Genomic DNA, 19232 nt, shown 5'->3' on the forward strand with positions numbered 1-19232 from the left:
GTCTTTAAAAAACCCTCCTTTGTGGAGAACAACTTCCTTCCACCATGGAGCTGAGATCAAGCCTCCGTTTCTAATTTGAAAACATTGCTTTAGAACTAGTAACAACGTAACATTGAGTTCCTTCATTGAAAGCTTATTATATTACTGTATTAAAAGCTCACTGTATTATGTAGAGTATTAGGAGAGAGAAAAGGACTGAGCGAGTGTGATTACCTACATCTGATACAGCATTCATTCTTCAGCTCAGTCTCATATTCACAATAAAACATTAGTTTGAATTAGGGCTGGGCGATATGGCCTAAAAATAAAGTCCCCGATTTTTTCACAAAAAAAATCAGATTTACGATTTAAATCGATTTTCCCCCCCTACTACTTTTAGCATGTAAAGAAACCCCAGCTTTTCCACAATTTATATGGGCACCATATATTTTGCAATATACATTGCAACTGCATCAGTGATCGCTTTCCACCAGGCCCCATTCTTATCATACCAGACACAGTGAATGTTTGTAAGACAAATAAATATGAGATGGGAGGAAAATATATATTTCCATGCTTTTCTCTTGCACTTATATCGTATACAAAAATATACAATTTTGAACACAGAAATATTAAATGATTTAAATAACTGAAACGATCTGCCAACAGGTAGTGGTAAGACACTGATTTAATTACTGAATCATATCATTCATTTGGTTCGTTCGAATGGATGGTTCATTCAAGAATAAAGCAAGTGACTCTTAATGAATGGGAAATTGAATCATTTCACTAGATTCGTTTAAAAACGCACGTTCATTCATAAACGAAACACCGCTGTATCTGAGTGGAGATGCGCAGCGGCTCAGCTGTGACTTGTTTCAGACTACTTTTGATGACAAAACAGAGCAAAATCAGGCAATAGTGTTATAGTCAGACAATGTAAGTCACTTAATAATAACTTCTTGTTTATTTAACTGTTGTAATAAATCAATATCTTGTTTACAAACTCCCTTAAAAATGATTAAAAGCTGTCACTCATCTTAGTTCGCAATCTCACAAAGCTCTATTATAATAAACAAAGCTACTGCCAATTCAGTCTCTTATTTACACTCTCTCTACACTTGAGATACATTAGTCAACGTGCAAAACACATAGAAACCTTTGAAGCTCCACTCAGCGCAAACACAAATATGCTGGTCGGTTCAGTCGCACATGGTGCTCCTAAATATTTTTTCATAGTCGCATGTAGTAGTTTTTTTTTTTTTGCCCTTGAACGGCTGGTCGCACCAGTCGCACCATTGAGAAATTAGGTCGCACTCTAGAGCCCTGATATGCAAATAATTCGCCATTGTCTACAATCATCTCTCTACTCTGTTTATGTGGTAAGTGACATTGTATGTACTGTAATGTAACAGGCTAACTTGCTAGCAAGCAGCTAATCATGTCCCCTTAGTGACTCGCGTTATTTTACCAGAACGCGTTATTTGTTTTCCGTTCTGAATATATATATATCTATATATAATAATATAATAATAAATTAAATCGTCTTAAAACGTAAATTCAAATTAATCGAAAAAATCGAAAGAATCGCCCAGCCCTAGTTTGAATGTCCACTGAAGAAAGACTGTCCGTTAGACTTACCTAAAACAAATGATATCTCATGTTTAAACACTATAGAGACATCAGAGCCAGCCACAAATTCCAGAGGATCTGGCAGAAGTAAGGCTGCTCTTGGTGGGTTCATGAGCACTGGATGTCCACTGATGTCCCTGGAGCTCACATCTCCGAAAACATCAAAATTTTCAAATAGACATTATATTAACAAACCGGATATTTGATATCTACACAAGTACATTCTGACCTAAAAAACTCCTAAAACTACATTCCGTGACACAAAAACAGTCACAATGACACATAATTGACACACAAATGACACAAGCTGTAAGAAATACCAAAATCGAAGTGATACAAATGGTGAAACGGTTGGAGTTCCGATATCACTAGAATATTGCACTCCTTTTAGCCAATCAGATTCGAGGACCAGAAAGAACTGTTGTATAAATGTCATTATTAACCTCTTGTAAATTTAACATTTGGTAAGATTTTAAATTACCCATATTCTAGATCCCTTAACCCTACCCTATATCCAAACATAACTACTACCTTACTTACAATCAGTAATTAGCAAATTGGAAGATTATTGAGGAAAAACTGGAATTTTATGTGGTCTTTATATCAGGACATGGTTAGTATAACTTGTAAAGCCTTTAGTGTTTTTACTGGATGGAAGATTCATCATCAGAAGTTTATTTTTCAAAATGGCCTTGTTTCATCATTAGTTCCATGTAAGTGCTTCTTATCTGGAATGGGTACCAAGCCAATCTTTTTTCCCCCTCAGGAATTGAGTCTGAGACAAGTCGTCCGGTGCAGGCAGCAGTCGTGTGGCCTTCCTCAGAGCCTCCCTCTGGCTCAGCGTCTGCGCCGGTCTCGCCCTCCAAACCAGAGGAGGAACAGAAACCTGTGGAACCGTCAGACATCACACTCTGTCTGTCTCCAACAAACTCTGAGCCAGAGACACCTGAGACAGAGGAAAAAGCGGAGGATGCTGAAGCCGAAGAGTGTGAGGAAATGGTGTTGAATGGAACGGAAGATGAAAAGAAAGAAGAACCAGAAGAAACATTTGAGGAAGATACTAATGCAACAGGTACAGAGGAGTGTGTGAGAGAGCAGATTTTAGAGAGGGATGTAGAAGAGAGTGTCGTCCTGAGTGAGAAGGAGAGGCAGAATGAGGAGCTGAATGAGAAAGACAACTGCTCGGCCTCCAGCATCTCCTCAGCCAGCAGCACTTTGGAAAGAGAAGAACGAGAGGAGAAACACATCAGTGACAGTGACTCAGGTAAGAACAACACACATACACAAGTCGAATTCTGTGAGTGAGTGAGTGAGTGAGTGAGTGAGTGAGTGAGTGAGTGAGTGAGTGAGTGAGTGAGTGAGTGAGTGAGTGAGTGAGTGAGTGAGTGAGTGCAATACAGAGGGTCTGACATTCACCACAGTGTCCATAGTAGGCATTTATCTCCTTGTAAGTACAGGCAAAGTCAAATGTTTACATATACCTTGTAGAATCAGAAATAAGAGGGGTCATATAAAATGCATGTTATTTTTGTATTTAGTACTGACCTGAATAAGATATTTCACATGAAAGATGTTTACATATAGTACAAAAGATAAAATAATAGTTGAATTTATAAAAATGACACTGTTCAAAAGTTTGCATACTTTAATACTTAATACTTAATAATGTGTTGTTACCTGAATGAGCCACAGCTGTTTTTTTGGTTTTTTGTTGTTGTTGTTTGTCTACTGATAGTTGTTCATGAGTGTCTTGCTTGTCCTAAACAGTGAAACTGCCTGCTTTTCTTCAGAAAAATGCTTCAGGTCCCACCAATTGTTTGCTTTTCCAGCATTTTCGTGTATTTGAACCCTTTCCAACAATGACTGCACAATTTTGAGATCCATCTTTTCACACTGAGGACAACTGAGTGTTAAATATCATATTATTTTAATTTAGTACTGCCCTTCGGAAACTACAGAAGACATGTACATGTTTCTTACATGTTTCCCAGAAGATAGAACCTGATCTTTACATTCAAAAAGTTCATTGTGTTTCCTTAAGCATAAGTGAGCATTTGAACCTTCTGTAATAGTTGCATATGAGTCCCTCAGTTGTCCTCAGTGTGAAAAGATGGATCTCAAAATCATACAGTCATTGTTGGAAAGGGTTCAAATACACAAAAATGCTGAAAAACCGAAGAATTTGTGGAACCTGAAGGATTTTTCTGAAAAACAGTGGGCAGTTTCACTGTTTAGGACAACAAATGGACTCATGAACAACTCACCAAACAAACAAACAAACAAACAAACAAACAAAAAAAACAGAGCTGTGAATCATTTAGGTAACAACACAGTGTTAAGAATTAATTGTATGTAAACGTCTTTTATCTGAAGTATCTTATTCAAGTCAGTACTAAATAAAAAATAATTATTTTTGTAAAATAATTAACATTGACTATTAACCCTAAGCTAACAGTCTGCCAATCCTCAAATGAAAGGTAGTTATCCTGTAGTTGCATAATAATGATAGTTAGTTGATATGTAGTTGTCTAAATTGTCACCTGTCACAAGGTCAAGACCAATAGAGGCTTTGTTCCTCATGTTTATAATTTAGTGCCTTTATTTTTTGCGAGGATTATTTCACATATGTGGAAAATAGAATTCTGGGGAAAATCATCGTAGATAAACCTGTAATGGTAAAAGAGTCACAGATGTTTTATTTAGTAGACACGTGTCTTTTATTTGAAGCATGTACATCACTTGCATCAGACAGACAGTTATTAGAATTTGATTTAAATGATGTATTATGTTGCAGTTCATAATAAATTCACCAGCCAACTGGCGTATTTACTCAAAGTGGTTTGCCAAGCATCAAAAGATTTTTTTTTAAATAATAATGCAAACAACAGTTTTATGAGCAGAAAGAAATATTTATGGCTAGTTTTGTTCCCAGTTTAAGGTTATTTTCCCAGTTTACCCACCATTGGCAGGTGGGACAAAAAGACTTTTCAGTCGTGAAAATTCATTCCAGTTTCAGTATTTCTGTTTTTCCTTAATTAGTGCCAGGTTACGACATAAAAATTGATATGTTTTGTGAAGATCCACTCTAAAAGTCATACAAATTGTTGAAACTTGCTCTGAATTTGTACTCATAGGCCAGTGGACAGACTGTATGAACGCAGGGGATGTGAACAATCAGTGCAACAAAGTTCTTAACAGCAAACGTTTCATGCTGGACATGCTTTATGCTCAAAACAAGAAAGGAGAGGAAGATGAAAAAGAAAAGGAGAATGAGAATGAGAAAGGCTGTTCAGGTCAGGACTCCTCTGTGACCAGCCTTGCTAGTCGAATCTCCACTCTGGAGGCACGTCGGCAGGTTTGCGAGGACAACATGAAGAAACTGGATGTGGAGAATCTGGATAAGCAGGGTAGCGTACGGGCTGTAGCCGAGAAATTTGGAGATTTGGTGAAAGGACTGGTATTGCCTCATGAGGTGGAGCTTTCTGGAAAGGAAAAGCAGCAAGGACACGAAAAACCTCTGCCGGCTCCTTCACCAACGCCCCCTAAAAAGGAATCAGATCACATATGGGATCAGCTGATGGCCACGCCACGGGAGCTACGCATCAAAGAGCTGGACTTCACGGACTTGGGAGAGGAGGATGATGTGGACATTTTGAATGTTGGCAACATGATTGGGTCAAGTGACCTCACGCCACCTCCTCCCCCGCCTCCTTGTTTGCCCAGCCTTCCGCCCCCGCCACCTTTATTTGGATGCCCTCCACCTCCCCCTTTGCCTGGCATGATGATGCCCCCTCCACCACCTTTTTTGGCTTCAATACCTCCCCCAAATCTCGGATCTCCTCAGCTTTGTCGAGGAGAGCCTCCACTCTTCCAGAAAAAGAAGAAGACCATCCGACTGTTTTGGAACGAGGTCAGACCAATAGATTGGCAGTACAGCAAACAAAAGACATGCAGGGAGTCACTGTGGTCCAAACTTGATCCGGTCAAACTGGACACAGCCAAGTTGGAAAACCTCTTTGAGACGAAATCCAAGGAGTTGCCAGTTACAAAGGTACCGTTAAATTACTTCTTTTCCAAATATTGGTGTACTTAATATTGCACAAATTATTTCCTCATCAGTATCAATATAGTTAGTGGTGGAGCCAGAGTTGTCCATAAGTATAGACCAGGGTAAGGGTGCTCCAGCCATTTGGGTGGTCTTAACTTTTAAAATGAGATGTAAAGATAACACCGCTTAGTAGCTACTAGTATATGGCTCTTGTTTCAGACCTTATCGGTTTCTTGCTGGAGAAGAACTTAAGAATTTAAAGGGGTCATCAGATGCAAAACTCACTTTTACATGTTGTTTGAACATTAATGTGTGTTGCCAGTTTGTGTACACAACCACCCTACAATGATAAAAATCCTCCCTGTGGTATTTTTTTAATCTTTAAAAGTAATATCCCCGGCACACCGACAGAGGACGCTCCCACGATAGTTGATTGACATGAGCACCTTACCTTAGACCCGCCCTCACCGAGCTAAAACAGTCAGACTCCAATCGCCATTGTGTGGACTCAGGTGCAGGGGAAGACAAGAATGTCTCTGATTGAGGTGTTCTGTTGTTGGATGTAATAATGAGCATAGCAGTCGTCATTAACTCCAGACATCTGAGCCGCTGAAGACGCAGAGGATTAACGTTACTTTCGTTTTTAAAAAAGAAAAGCGCCGATCCCGATCTACATATGCGTCTAGTTCGTGCAAATCGTTCCTGATGCAGCTTCACCCACAGCAGAAGTGAGTATAAGGGTTTTTTTATGCATCTATGCAAACGGCCTTTCTCAATAATGTGCTTGTTGGCAAGTTTTTCCGCTAAATGTGGCTAAAGTAAACATTGCAGCTCATAATCCCACATCAGAGAGGGGCGGGGCGAGCAGAGCTCATTTGCATTTAAAGGACCATGCAATAAAATTAGTTGATTTTTTGCAGAGCTGATTTTGACAAGGTAAAAGGGTGTTTTATTACACTACTATTGAGATATTTTAACCAAAGTATATTATAGACTTTTCAGTAAGATGAACTTGTGGAAAATAAGCATTCGATGACCCCTTTAAGAATCTATTCACATAATTTTCTTTCTCTAAAATGAAAATATTAGCTGTTTCCATCTCATGTTTTATGCAAATTTGTGGATGTCACATAAAAATGCTAAGATGTGCATAAAATCTTAAAATGTGCATAAAAACTTACTGTATGTGCTTAATTGAAGTAGAAAAGGTCAAAAATAAGAAAACATGCGCACAAGCTACATGATGTCAACACATGTACCAAATAAATTCCTCATTGCATTGGATAACTGGACTAACCAGTGTACCAGTCTCATTGAACACCTTCCAAATGTTGTTTTAGTCATTCTGCAATACTTGTGCCAAAGTCTGTCATCAAAATGATTTGGTTTAAATATCTGCCAGAACTGTCTTACACGATTGCATGCTCCAATATCTCAAACATCTGCCTCCAAATGCAAGATAGCATGACAGTGTTTTTTATTGCGATTCGTTTGCACGCTCTGATGTGCAAGTATTTTATTATGTAGAAAAGCAGAGCTACAAAGGCTTCCCCAGTTGCAACAACTTTCATTTTTATTATTGATCATTTGCACCTGCTTTACAGGAAGTGATTATTTTGTTCTCTTGAACACATGGGACGCAAACCAGTATTCTAGTTTTTTTTATGCAGTATTTACAACTTTGGATGTAAACATAGCTAGTGACATGAAATAGGCCTATGACTACAACATTGAATTTTGCCAGGTAAAACATGAGCCCACTGATATAGTTTACTCACCTTTAATTGTATTATATTATTATTATTATTATTATATAGAGGCTTTTGTAAATACTTTAAACAATGTAGATATTAAAACCCTTTAACTAATGAAAAATAATGCCCTCACTGTACAAAAAAAAAAAAAAAAAAAAAAAAAAAACTTGAGCTGACCAGCTTTGGGTCTTTTGAATAATGCTCAACTTAAGGAAAACATTGTATTAACTTAACAATTAAAGTTATTTTGTGCTTACATTAAACATAATTTTCTACATTTTATGAACTCAAAAATAAAATATTTAAATAGTTTAATAAGCATGCATTTTTCATAGTTTAATTTTGTGCACTGAAGAAAGTTGTATATACTCACAAAAATGGAAGAAACTTCTCCAAACACTAATCACAGTAATGGTGACTATGAAAACAAAGGCACAACATGAAGCTACCGAAAACAAATGACTCAAGTGGATCATTAGTGGTCAAACTAAGCATGCTCAACAGCCTGTTAGTTGGTGACTTGCCACCAGATTTGATATTGTTTAATACATTTTTAATACATTGTTTAATACAAGTTTTTGACCTAAAATGCACTTTATTTGATGAAATGTCAACTTTTTCAACATTCGATAGTTCAGTCAACTTTTTTAAAACAGCCTAGCATCAAGATGGCATTTTTCCTATTTTCCTTGTGCAATGAAAAAATGTATTTTTATTGCTCTACTTTGATTTTACCTGGCTTTTATCAGCACATGTGAAAACAAGCTATAGCTGCTAGGAAGTTGCTTTGATCTTTTCTGGGCCTTTCTTCAGTAACACATGGTATGAATTCTGACACCTTCCGTTGCCCATGTGCGGCCGCACAGCTCTTTCTTATGACATGATCGCACGTGTTTAGAAAAGAGCTGCAGAATGTAGGTCAGAATGGTAATAGGTTGGTTGATTAGCTATGATGAATTCTTTGTATTACCTAAAAGCTTCATCAAAGGTGCTTTCTGGGATTCATAAATCCTGCTGCCACTCAAAACAAAGTCAAGTTACAAGTCAGAGCTTGGTCGAAACATTCTTAACCTAATCAATACAGCCTGTTACAAGGACCTCGATGTTTGTATGTGTGCTGTACAGTGAAACATGAACTGCACCGTCATTTCAGGAGTTCATACTGAGATAAATCCCTGACTTTATAGAATAAACACTGGTGTTCACCATCACAGGTTTTAGGTGTTTGAGATGAATTGATGTTCTTAAAATGAAGATCTATAATATTATTTGGCTTGTTTGCTCTAAGATGGTGTCTCAGAAATGTGGCCTGCATGGGGTTTCCTCTCCTCTCTGCTCAAAAGCAACCTTTTCCAGCTGTTTTTAATTTTCAACCCATTCTCCCTCCCCTTTTCTTCTGAGCCCCTCCTCTCCCCCTGTTTGGCCGCAGACAGAGTACCATCATGGCTCTGCTCCTCCAGAAATATTCTCCATCAAAGTCCCAAAATAGCCCTCAGGTGCTTGCGTGCCTTTTCAGCGAGTAAACATTAAACATATCCCGGCTTTGTGTTCATATCTCAGGAAGCCATTTTTGGGGTAATTATCCACATTAAAGAAATGCCTTTCCTATTCAGCTCAGTGGCCAGCGTGAGAGTAAGAACAGGCTGAAGGATCCTTATTTCATGCTAGGTGTGGGAGAATAGATGTGTATCGTGATGGGCGAAGCAGGCTTGTTGTGGGAACCAGAAACTTTTCTTCTTATTATTAATGTTGAAAGCAGCTGTGCTGCTTAATATTTTTATGGGAACTGTGCATGGTACATTTTTTCAATATTCTTTGAAAAATAGAAAAGAACAACACGGCAACATCTTTAATAATAAATGGCATATATAAAGTTAATAAACTTCCTTCTTGCCTAAAAAATCTCTTAAAACCACACTCCGTGGCACAACAACAGTAGTATTTGTAAAATTATAGCGTTTTTGGTGTAAGAAAAGTGATACAAATGGTGAAACAGGTCTTGTGGCGATACTGGTAGAATAGGATGACTGGAAAGACCTCTAAGCCAATTAGATTCAAGAACCAGAATATATCAGGGGTGTTTCCTCCAAGGAGGCAAGGAGGCAGTGTCTCCTCAAATTATTGGATGAGAAAAAAAAACAGCGCCGATATTACAAAATATAACATTTAAATGTGAATAAATCATTTTTTTTTTCTAAAGAAATATAGCTTAATAACAACACCAGCAGGTAAAGTTAGAGAGTTTTTTTCTCTATCGTTTCCCCTGAGCCCATTGAGTTTTAACAGACTCCTTAAAGCGTGCTGTGGGTTTAGTGGGGGGTAATTGAGAACGAATGGGGGAAGTCACATGAGACTCAGTCGTGATATGATTGGATATGACGGGTTATGTTCGCCTGTGATTGGTTTATGCGATAAATCCCGCCACTTGTGTTCATGCGCATTCTGCATTTGCGAATCAGTGTAAATAAACAATATAATGGCGTTATTATTAGGAAGACTAATTATAAAAATCATGGTTGGTAAAATTTAAAGTAAGTGTCTGTGATGAATATTTACTGAACTGTGATGACTGATGATCTGAAAAATTCTAAGACAGTTAAAAATTAACTATTAAAAAGGATAGCTAAATATAAGTTCACAAATAAAATATATTGTTTAAATTGATGCTGCCGTGAGTTTTTGTATTGGAATAAACGTAAAATGCTTAAAAACACTAACTTGATGGGATTCATACTTGGCCTTTATAAATAGAATATTTATTACATTGTAACATGTAAAAATATAGTGTAAGTAATGTTTATTTAACCAAGAAAATGTGACAGGGACATGAATTTACAAATTTATATTTAAAAAATCTTTGAGGACTTTGACTCCTCAACAAGTATGATGGCAATATTTTTAATTGTGTCATAAAGTTAGAAAATTATATTTACTTGATGCATAAACTGTAATAAAATTAGGAGTTATACAATTTAAAATGTCAAACGTTTTAAATGACACATTTTTACCACAAAATGTTATCCTTCAAAACACATGAATTTGAGATCTGGTATAAAAATGACAAAAAGATTTTGAAGATGTTCTTGTGATGCATATGTGAACCATTTGACATTGTTAGAATACAAATTAAAGTCATAGAAATATAGAATACAGAATACAGATCTGTTTTGTCTACAGAACCTAACCAGCAAACCTTGACATCATGACTCCTCGAAGTACAGTCACTATGAATAACTCGGATGATCTGTTTATGTATCTGATTTCAGAAAACGGCAGCAGATGGGAAGCGTCAAGAGATCATCGTTTTGGATTCCAAAAGAAGTAACGCCATCAACATTGGCCTGACGGTCCTGCCGCCTCCTCGCACCATCAAAACAGCCATCCTCAACTTTGACGAGTACGCCTTGAGCAAAGAGGGCATAGAGGTAATACTGCGCCGGTTAAAAAATCGCATTCCGTTTCGCAAATTATGCCAAATCAACCGCAAGTAATGAAGCAAATTCGACATGATGAAATTATTAAGAAAAGCTACAATAAAACTCAATACATACGTTTTACTTCTAAAGCTAGTTACAATGCATGGTTACACTTTAATCCTGTGAATGCCAGACAGGTTACCATGCAGAAAACACATCTGTACTTAATACTAGCCTTGTTTCGAGTCCACGTGAGTCACATATTCCTTGAACCCCTCTACGGTTCGCTTTGCTCCCTCTTTCTCTTTCTCTCTCTTGTTACATCGATCATTCAGGCATTTATGATCATCCCCAGACTGCTACATGAAAGCATATTTTGACCAAAATACATGGTTCTCTCTACAACTGTGTTCAACAAGACAGAGACATACTGACTGAAGCCGAGTTGGCAAACCGAAAGCATCGAATCAAAGCTTGTGTCCAAAATAACTCAACCCCTTTGCCCTGAGAGCATATACGTTTACTTTGGATTTCCGCAAAACCAATAGATTTTACCCCTAAAACTAATGTTAAGCAAGTTGGTTTGGCCGGCGGCTCGAAATATTATGTGGATTTCCTGCAAAAACTGAAGCATTTTTGGCAGCGGTCATAAATTCATCTCAAAGATTAAAGGTTAGCAAAATGCTTCATTTAGCCTGTTACAGCCCATGATACAGATCTGAGGTAAACGTCTCAATATCAACATGTGAATAATGGAGCTCCCATTTTCTCATAAAATCTGTAATTTTTTATCTTTCGTCATGGGAAAAATGGATTAGAGTGTTTCTCTCCACCCTTTATGTCTCTACAGAGAGCGTTATATTCTCACTGACAACCGCAATTTATGTTTCTCAAGATTTTATCAGAAATTTCGCTCTGGTCAAGAGAAATTACCTTTTTTATTCGATTATTCAGTTGTGCAACAGCGGGATATGCCCTTAGCAGATGAAATAGCAATGAAATAGTCATCATTTCCCACATTTTTGAGCAAAGCCGTGTCTTCCCAGGTGTTGCTATTCATCAACGCTCAGATGATTGATGGAGCGAATGCCTTTCGAGGGGCGAATCCCCATATACAATGGTTTTTGACAGTGATACTAACACTCCCCGCTGGGTCTCGTGCTCTTTCGTAGAAAATCCTGACAATGATTCCTACGGAGGAGGAGACGCAGAAGATTCAGGAGGCCCAGCTGGCGAACCCCGACACTCCGCTGGGCAGTGCAGAGCAGTTCCTCCTCATTCTGTCCTCCATCAGTGAGCTGTCCGCCCGCCTGCAGCTTTGGGCCTTTAAGATGGACTATGACGCTTTAGAGAAGGTCAGCCTCATGTTCTCAATGTTACCCCACTTTTACAAATTAAAATGTAACTAATAAAGTGCAATTAACTAATATAATCATGTATAATTTGGATCAGACATAATCCTTGACATGTCCTTAACTTCGCAAACCATGAACCTACTCAAAAGAAAAGGACATATCATTAAGACTGCATTTAAAGGAACCGTATGTAGGATTGTGGCCAAAACTGGTACTGCAATCACTTTCAAAATACTGTAGAACGGTGTATCCCCTCCCCCTCCCCCCTGACTCGAGGTTGCCAGCTAAGCTGCAGGATCCGTTTTCAGCCGTCTCCATCTTTCAAAGGCATCTCCTGTACAAATCCTTGTTTTATTTCGGACTTTGTCACAACGTATTTCGGACTCATAACGAGGTTTCGTAACGTTATACATGTTTTATCCGACACGTTCATAGCTGCAGCTGTAACTAGAGCAGAGCTGGCAACCCAGATGACTAAACTCTACTGACTTCGTGATTAGTAGATAGCTGGAGGGTGGAGCCTCAGACCAAAACACAAAATGACAACAATAACATCAGTTGTGGGCTGCAACTCTCACTTTTAAATGACAATATCCTGGCCGGACCACTGTTGTCAGTGATATAAGTATTTGAAATGAACATGATTTCTTAATGTCTAGTGACACGTCGGGACCATTTTATGATTAACTGAAATACATTTCTTACATACAGTTCCTTTAAGGAATAGTTCACTTCCAAAACCAAAATGTACAGATAATGTACTCACCCTCTTGTCATTCAAGATGTCCCTGTCTTTCTTGCTTCGATCATAAAGAAATAGTTTTTTGAGGAAAACATTTCAGGATTTCTCTCCATATAATATGTATGGTGCCCCAGAGTTTGAACTTCCAAAATGAAGTTTAAATCAGTTTCAAAGGGCTGTAAAAGATCCTAGCCAAGGAAGAAGGGTCTTATCTATCTATCTAATTGATATACTTTTTAACTGCAAATGCTTGTCTTGATCTAGCTATGCGTGAACTGTGTGTATTCCTGTTTATGACAGTTAGGGTATGTTGAAAAACTCCTATTTCATTTTCTACTCCAACTTCAAAATCACCTTTACATCGCTGTTTTACCTTTTTTTGTAAAGGACATTTGACCTTCTATGCATGTTCATTTTGTAAACACTGGGTTGGTACTTTTTCAGCGATGTAGGGCAATTTTAAAGTTGGAGGAGAAAATGAGATGGGACTTTTTTGACATACCCTAACTGTCTTGACTTGGTGCACAGAGTACAGGCAGAGCTAGACAAGATGTGCATTTAAGGTTAAATAGTATATAAATTGTCCATTTTTTTTTAAATAACTGATCATTTCACTAGATAAGACCCTTCTTCTCGGCTGGGATCGTTTAGAGCCCTTTGAACCTCCATTTAAACTGCATTTTGGAAGTTTAAATTGGCGGGCACCATAGAAGTCCACTATATAGAGAGAAATCCTGAAATGTTTTCCTCAAAAAAAAACAAAAAAAAAACAATTTCTTTACGATTGAAGAAAGAAAGACATGAGTACATTGTCTGTGAATTTTTTTCTGGAAGTGAACTACTCCTTTAAGTATGGTTAAATAAGAAGATTGCATGAGTTTTGCATAATACATTATTGGCATGAAATCAGAGAAATTTAAAAGTACATTTACAAACTGTATAAAGACACAAAAACGTTTAGGGTTGCCAAGTTTTCTTTTAAAAGTCTTTCATGCTGACCAATACAGTACAACTTTTATTCCTGTGATGGCAAAGCTGAATTTTTAGCTGCCATTTCTCCAGTCTTCAGTGATGCATTATCCTTCAGAAAATATTTTAATATCCCTATTTGGTGCTTAAGAAACATTTGGTATTATTTAAGGAAACCATTATTTTTTTCCCAGGATTTTTTGATAAATATCATCAAAAGAACAGCGTTTACAGTATTTACAATAGAAACTTTTGTGACAAAAAAAAAAAAAAAAGCTGTTTATTTCTTGATTGTATTACAGTATATAAACATATTACACATTTATTAGCATTATTATATAACAAATTCCAATGTTTTTTGTTGTTAGAACAATGTTTGAGTTTCTCTATTATATGATGAACAATTTTGGTATTGTGTCGGGAATGCAGATCCTGAAGCAAAACCACCGTTCTACAAATTTTTTCCCCAGAGGCTATTTATTTCAAATCCTTTCTTTTTTCCTCTCTCTCAGGAAGTAGCAGAGCCACTCCAGGACCTGAAGGAGGGCATGGACCAATTAGAAAAGAATAAGACACTGCGCCACATCCTTTCAACTCTGCTAGCTATTGGCAACTTTCTCAATGGGACCAATGTAAGTGCCAGCGAATTCTACAGCTCTTCTTTCAACCCCTAATCTCTCCATCTCCATCTGTCTTTCTTTCTTTCTGTCTGTCTGCTGTTTTCGCTTAGATCTTAATAACGTTAAAAAGGCTGATGGAGATAAACCTGATAAGGTGGTGAGTTTGGCATGAAATTTCTTTTGTTACCGTAAACCATTGAGCGTGGGCAGCAGAACAAAGCCAGCGAGAGTCATGTCACGTCCGTGGGGATTTCTCCATTCCCAGCTCTGTCGTGCCTCGCAGACTTGCAGACAGGATTGAGATTCTGTTAATCATATGTTAATGAAGCATTGGTCAGAATCAGCATGGGAGCTGCACATAGACTGAGTGCTTTTATCTTAATGCAACTGATGCTAATCAGCTAAACTACATAAGAATAATGTCAAAATGAGGCTTTTTTTAGGAAATGATTTGATGATGGAGCAGATCCAAAGCAACTAATGCTCTCAAGGTGCATGTGATTTTCCACATCAGAGCTCATTTCATCTGCGCATATTTACACTTTCAAATTTATCTGATATAAAATTTCCCTGCTATTCCAGCACACATTACATTTGATGTTTTTTCCTTTTTTATCCTCAGAGGCCGACCGTGGCAAATTTACTACACTTATTTAAAGTAATTAGGAATACCTATTTTTCAGTAAATATGAAATGTATCATAAGATATCCATCACTCTGAAATCTATAAACAGTTTTGGGTTTTGGCAGGTAAATATTTACAGTCAAAGACGTGGGTCTTTTGGCAGTTTTTTTTTGTCCACGAGTATCTTCTCTACTCTTTTTATCGCAAGTAAAGTTTTTATTGTTGTCCTTTGACTTTGATTTTTTTTTAAATCACATACACAAGTCTTAATACACTGGGTTCCCTTAAAAAAAAGGAACATAATAGGCATAATAAAAGGCAAAATATGTCTATTACAGGAAAAGTAGCAACATTCCAAAATAAATAATTATTAAGGGTGTTAATTTGGTGTGATTTGGTTTTAAAATGAACTAATTTTACATATATAGCCAACTAAAATGCAGTTAGATGCCCATAAAATTCAAGATATGAAAGAAAGAAAAAATGCACTAAATGGGTTTTACTAGTTTGAACAAGTTCAATAAACAAAAAATTAATATTTTTTTTAAATTTCTGTTTTGATCAACAAAATAGTTTAGTTAAAAAGCATTGTTTTGTTACTAAATGAATCCACAGATTTTTTTAATTATTTAAATGACAAATTTTTCAGGGGGTAATTTCTCAGTCAAAATGTATGTGGGTCAAAGACGTTAAGATGTCCACATCGAAAGAAATTTACAAAAGTGATTTTATGTCCACAGAAAGCACATTAAATGTAAGTAAAATATCTACTTTTAAGGTTCCAATTAAGTTTTTAGAGAATAAAATGTCAAAATTTGGTTGAAGTAATGTTACATTGTCATTCAGTTTAACACAATATTTATATAAAAATTCAAAGAACATGCTTATTTTGACTTGTACGTATTAAAATATATAAAATAATAATATAGCATATTCAATTTTATTGTGTTTTAAAAAACTGTTGTAAAAAATTCTTACTGACAAATGCGCAAATGCAGAATTACAACTAATTAGTATTTGGGGTGAACGTAATTTGTCTTTTAATACGTCATAGATTGATTTTTGACAAGACTTACACTGAATGACATTTTAGTGGGTGTTTTCTGTAAGGGAAAAATGTATGATATTTATGTTTTGCTCAGAAAAAAAAGTACAATGAAATTAAACAGAAAACTTTTTAATATTTTTTTGGAACAGTTTAAAGCAGTATTACACTTACATCTTTGACCATAATTGCATAAAAAATTTGAATCGCTTAAAAATGTTTTACATATTTATATATGCTTCTTAAAAACAAACATGATCAATGTGTGGCTTTATTTATGGTCCTTTTTATTTATGTGATTGTATTTTCAGGCTAAAGGCTTTGAGCTGAGTTACCTAGAGAAAGTTCCTGAGGTGAAGGACACCGTTCACAAACAGTCTCTACTGCATCACGTCTGTTCCATCGTCGTGGAGAAGTTTCCAGAGAGTTCAGACCTCTACTCTGAGATAGGAGCCATCACTCGCTCTGCTAAGGTAACCAAAACTCCCATAGCGCATTTACAGCACAATCACCGCTGATTTTAGTGCCATTTTTGGGTTTTCATTATATTTAATATGGTACAGAGAGGGCAAGAACACCTGACCTTTTGTACAAACAAAGTCACTAGTTGCTTATCTGATTAGCAACCTAGAAATAGTGCAGAATCGTATTTTGTCTTTATCACATTTCTTTGTTTTAAATATTTCAAACACTACAACTTTTTGTTCATTTCCAGATTTAAATTCGATTTTAAATCCCAGATTTATAATGTCTGGACCCCGATGTACAAACAATGGCAAAACAATTGTGCTGCGTACAAAGAAAGAAATAAAGGCTTCACAATTCCATGCGTTGTTGTGAAGCATTGCTTTTGAAGTGCACAGACCAATCATGGGCTGCCTTTGTTGATCACCGATTGTCCTGTCTTTTTCAGGTTGACTTCGACCAGCTGCAGGAAAACCTATGTCAGATGGAGCGGCGCTGCAGAGCATCCTGGGATCACCTGAAGGTCATCGCAAAACACGAAATGAAACCAGCCCTTAAGCAGCGCATGTCGGATTTCCTTAAAGACTGTGCAGAAAGAATTATCATCCTTAAAATTGTGCATCGCCGCATCATAAACAGGTGACTTAAATATGTTTGGAAAAATCCAATTTTCTCAATCTATCTCAATCTATCTATCTTTTAGATTTCAAACCACCTATGAATGTGGTTTGAATCTAGTTTGCAAAAATATGAATTGGATTTTGTGTTTTTGTTGTTCAGATGTCATATACATCAAAACCATCATCAACATTTTGCTTTCTGTCTGAACTGAGGTGTTGTAGAGATATCTGAATTTGAGTTAAAGAGATGTCCCTGTGTGTTTGATCTACAGGTTTCACTCATTCCTGCTGTTCTTGGGCCACCCGCCGTACGCGATACGAGAAGTGAGCATCCATCGCTTCAGTAAAATTCTGAGTGAATTTGCACTTGAGTACCGCACCACCCGAGAGCGAGTGCTGCAGCAGAAACAGAAACGGGCCAATCACCGTGAGAGGAACAAGACCCGGGGCAAAATGATCACAGAGGTGAGTCTGGGCAATTGCAGTACAAGATTACTATACATACAGTGCCTTGCAAAAGTATTCATATCCCTTCATTTTTTTCACATTTTGTTTTGTTGCAGCATGATGTTAAATTAGTTTTCCCCCACATCAATTTACACTCCATACACCATAATAATGACAAAGCAAAAACCAGATTTGCAAATTTTACAAATGTATTAAAAAGAAAACACTGAAATAAGTACATTGCATAAGTATTCATACCCTTAACTCAGTACATAGTTGAAGCAGCCTCAAGTCTTTTTGGATATGATGTGACAAGCTTTGCACATCTGCATTTGGCAATTATCTGCCATTCTTTGCCTCACCTTTTCACCTCTCAAGCTCTGTCAGCTTGGATGGGGGCTGGCTGATATTTCTAGAGTCCTAGTTGTTCCAATCGTCGATTTTTTTTCTGAACTCTTCCCTAGACCATTGCCTTAACGCAAGTCTGTCACTGAGCTCTACAGGCAGTTATCTTGACCTCAGGACTTGGTTTTTGCTCTGATATGCATTTTCAGCTATAAGGCCTTTTCTGAGAGGTGTGTGCCTTTCTAAATCATACTCATTCAAATGAATTTGCCACAGTTTAACTCCACTCGAAGTGTAGTAACATCTAGAAGCAATATGAATGCTCCTGAACTAAATTTCGAGTGTCCCAGAAAAGGGTATGAATACTTATGCAACAGGATCTTTTCAGTTTTTTTATTTTTAATAAATTCGCACAAATGTTAAAAACCTATTTTTTGCTTTGCCATTATGGAGTAGGGGGTGTAGATTGATGTGGGGAAAAAAGTAATTTAAAGTAGTTTAGCATAAGGCAGCAACATAACAAAATGTGAAAAAAGGCACTGTAGTTCAGTTAAAAGGTATATTTCACTCAAAAATTTAATTTCTGTCAACATTTACTCAACCTCATTCCAAATTTGTATAAATTTCTTTCTTCTGTTGAACACAAATAAAGATATTTTGAAGAATAACCAAACAGTTGATGGTAGCCATTGACTTTCATAGTATTATTAATTTATTTCTAAAAGCTGATGTGTACTCTTATATTAGATTTTCAAAATATCTTTGTGCTTAACAGAAGAACCTCAAGACAAAAAATTCTGTCATCACGTATTGTCCCTCACGTCGTTCCAAACCTGTATGAATTTCTTTCTGCTGAACACAAAGATATTTTGAAAGACATTTTTTTATAATATGTATGACAGCGTTTTAGTGCCTTGTAAATAAAAATGAAGAAAAAAAGATTACAAAATTAAAATTGTAAAATTTCAAGAATGAAATATAGTCTAAATATTTCTAGAATAAAGTTGAAATATTTTGAAAAAAAAAAAAAAAAGTAAAAAATATTTTGAGAATAAAGTAAAAACTATGGTATTATTTCTGCTAATAATCCATAGTGTATTAAAAGGGTTAAATAAGAGAGCTATGGCAGCTATGAGAACTATATATATGTATATAAAAAAATTTTTTTTT

At 36.6% G+C, this 19232-nt stretch overlaps 1 protein-coding gene across 2 annotated transcripts in view; it reads left to right on the forward strand.

Moving 5' to 3' along the window:
* The window catches only part of fhod3b (formin homology 2 domain containing 3b), a 247069-nt gene that overhangs the window by 220014 nt on the left and 7823 nt on the right, over positions 1-19232 (forward strand). For both annotated transcript variants that reach the window (XM_073846964.1, XM_073846965.1), the window contains exons 15-22: positions 2378-2875; positions 4746-5662; positions 10680-10838; positions 12002-12184; positions 14408-14527; positions 16497-16658; positions 17099-17289; positions 17543-17735. In XM_073846964.1, the coding sequence (XP_073703065.1) occupies positions 2378-2875; positions 4746-5662; positions 10680-10838; positions 12002-12184; positions 14408-14527; positions 16497-16658; positions 17099-17289; positions 17543-17735 (2423 nt within the window). The remainder of the gene's footprint in view (positions 1-2377; positions 2876-4745; positions 5663-10679; positions 10839-12001; positions 12185-14407; positions 14528-16496; positions 16659-17098; positions 17290-17542; positions 17736-19232) is intronic.

Source organism: Garra rufa, chromosome 9 (genome assembly GCF_049309525.1).
Source record: "Garra rufa chromosome 9, GarRuf1.0, whole genome shotgun sequence".
Taxonomy (NCBI): domain Eukaryota; kingdom Metazoa; phylum Chordata; class Actinopteri; order Cypriniformes; family Cyprinidae; genus Garra; species Garra rufa.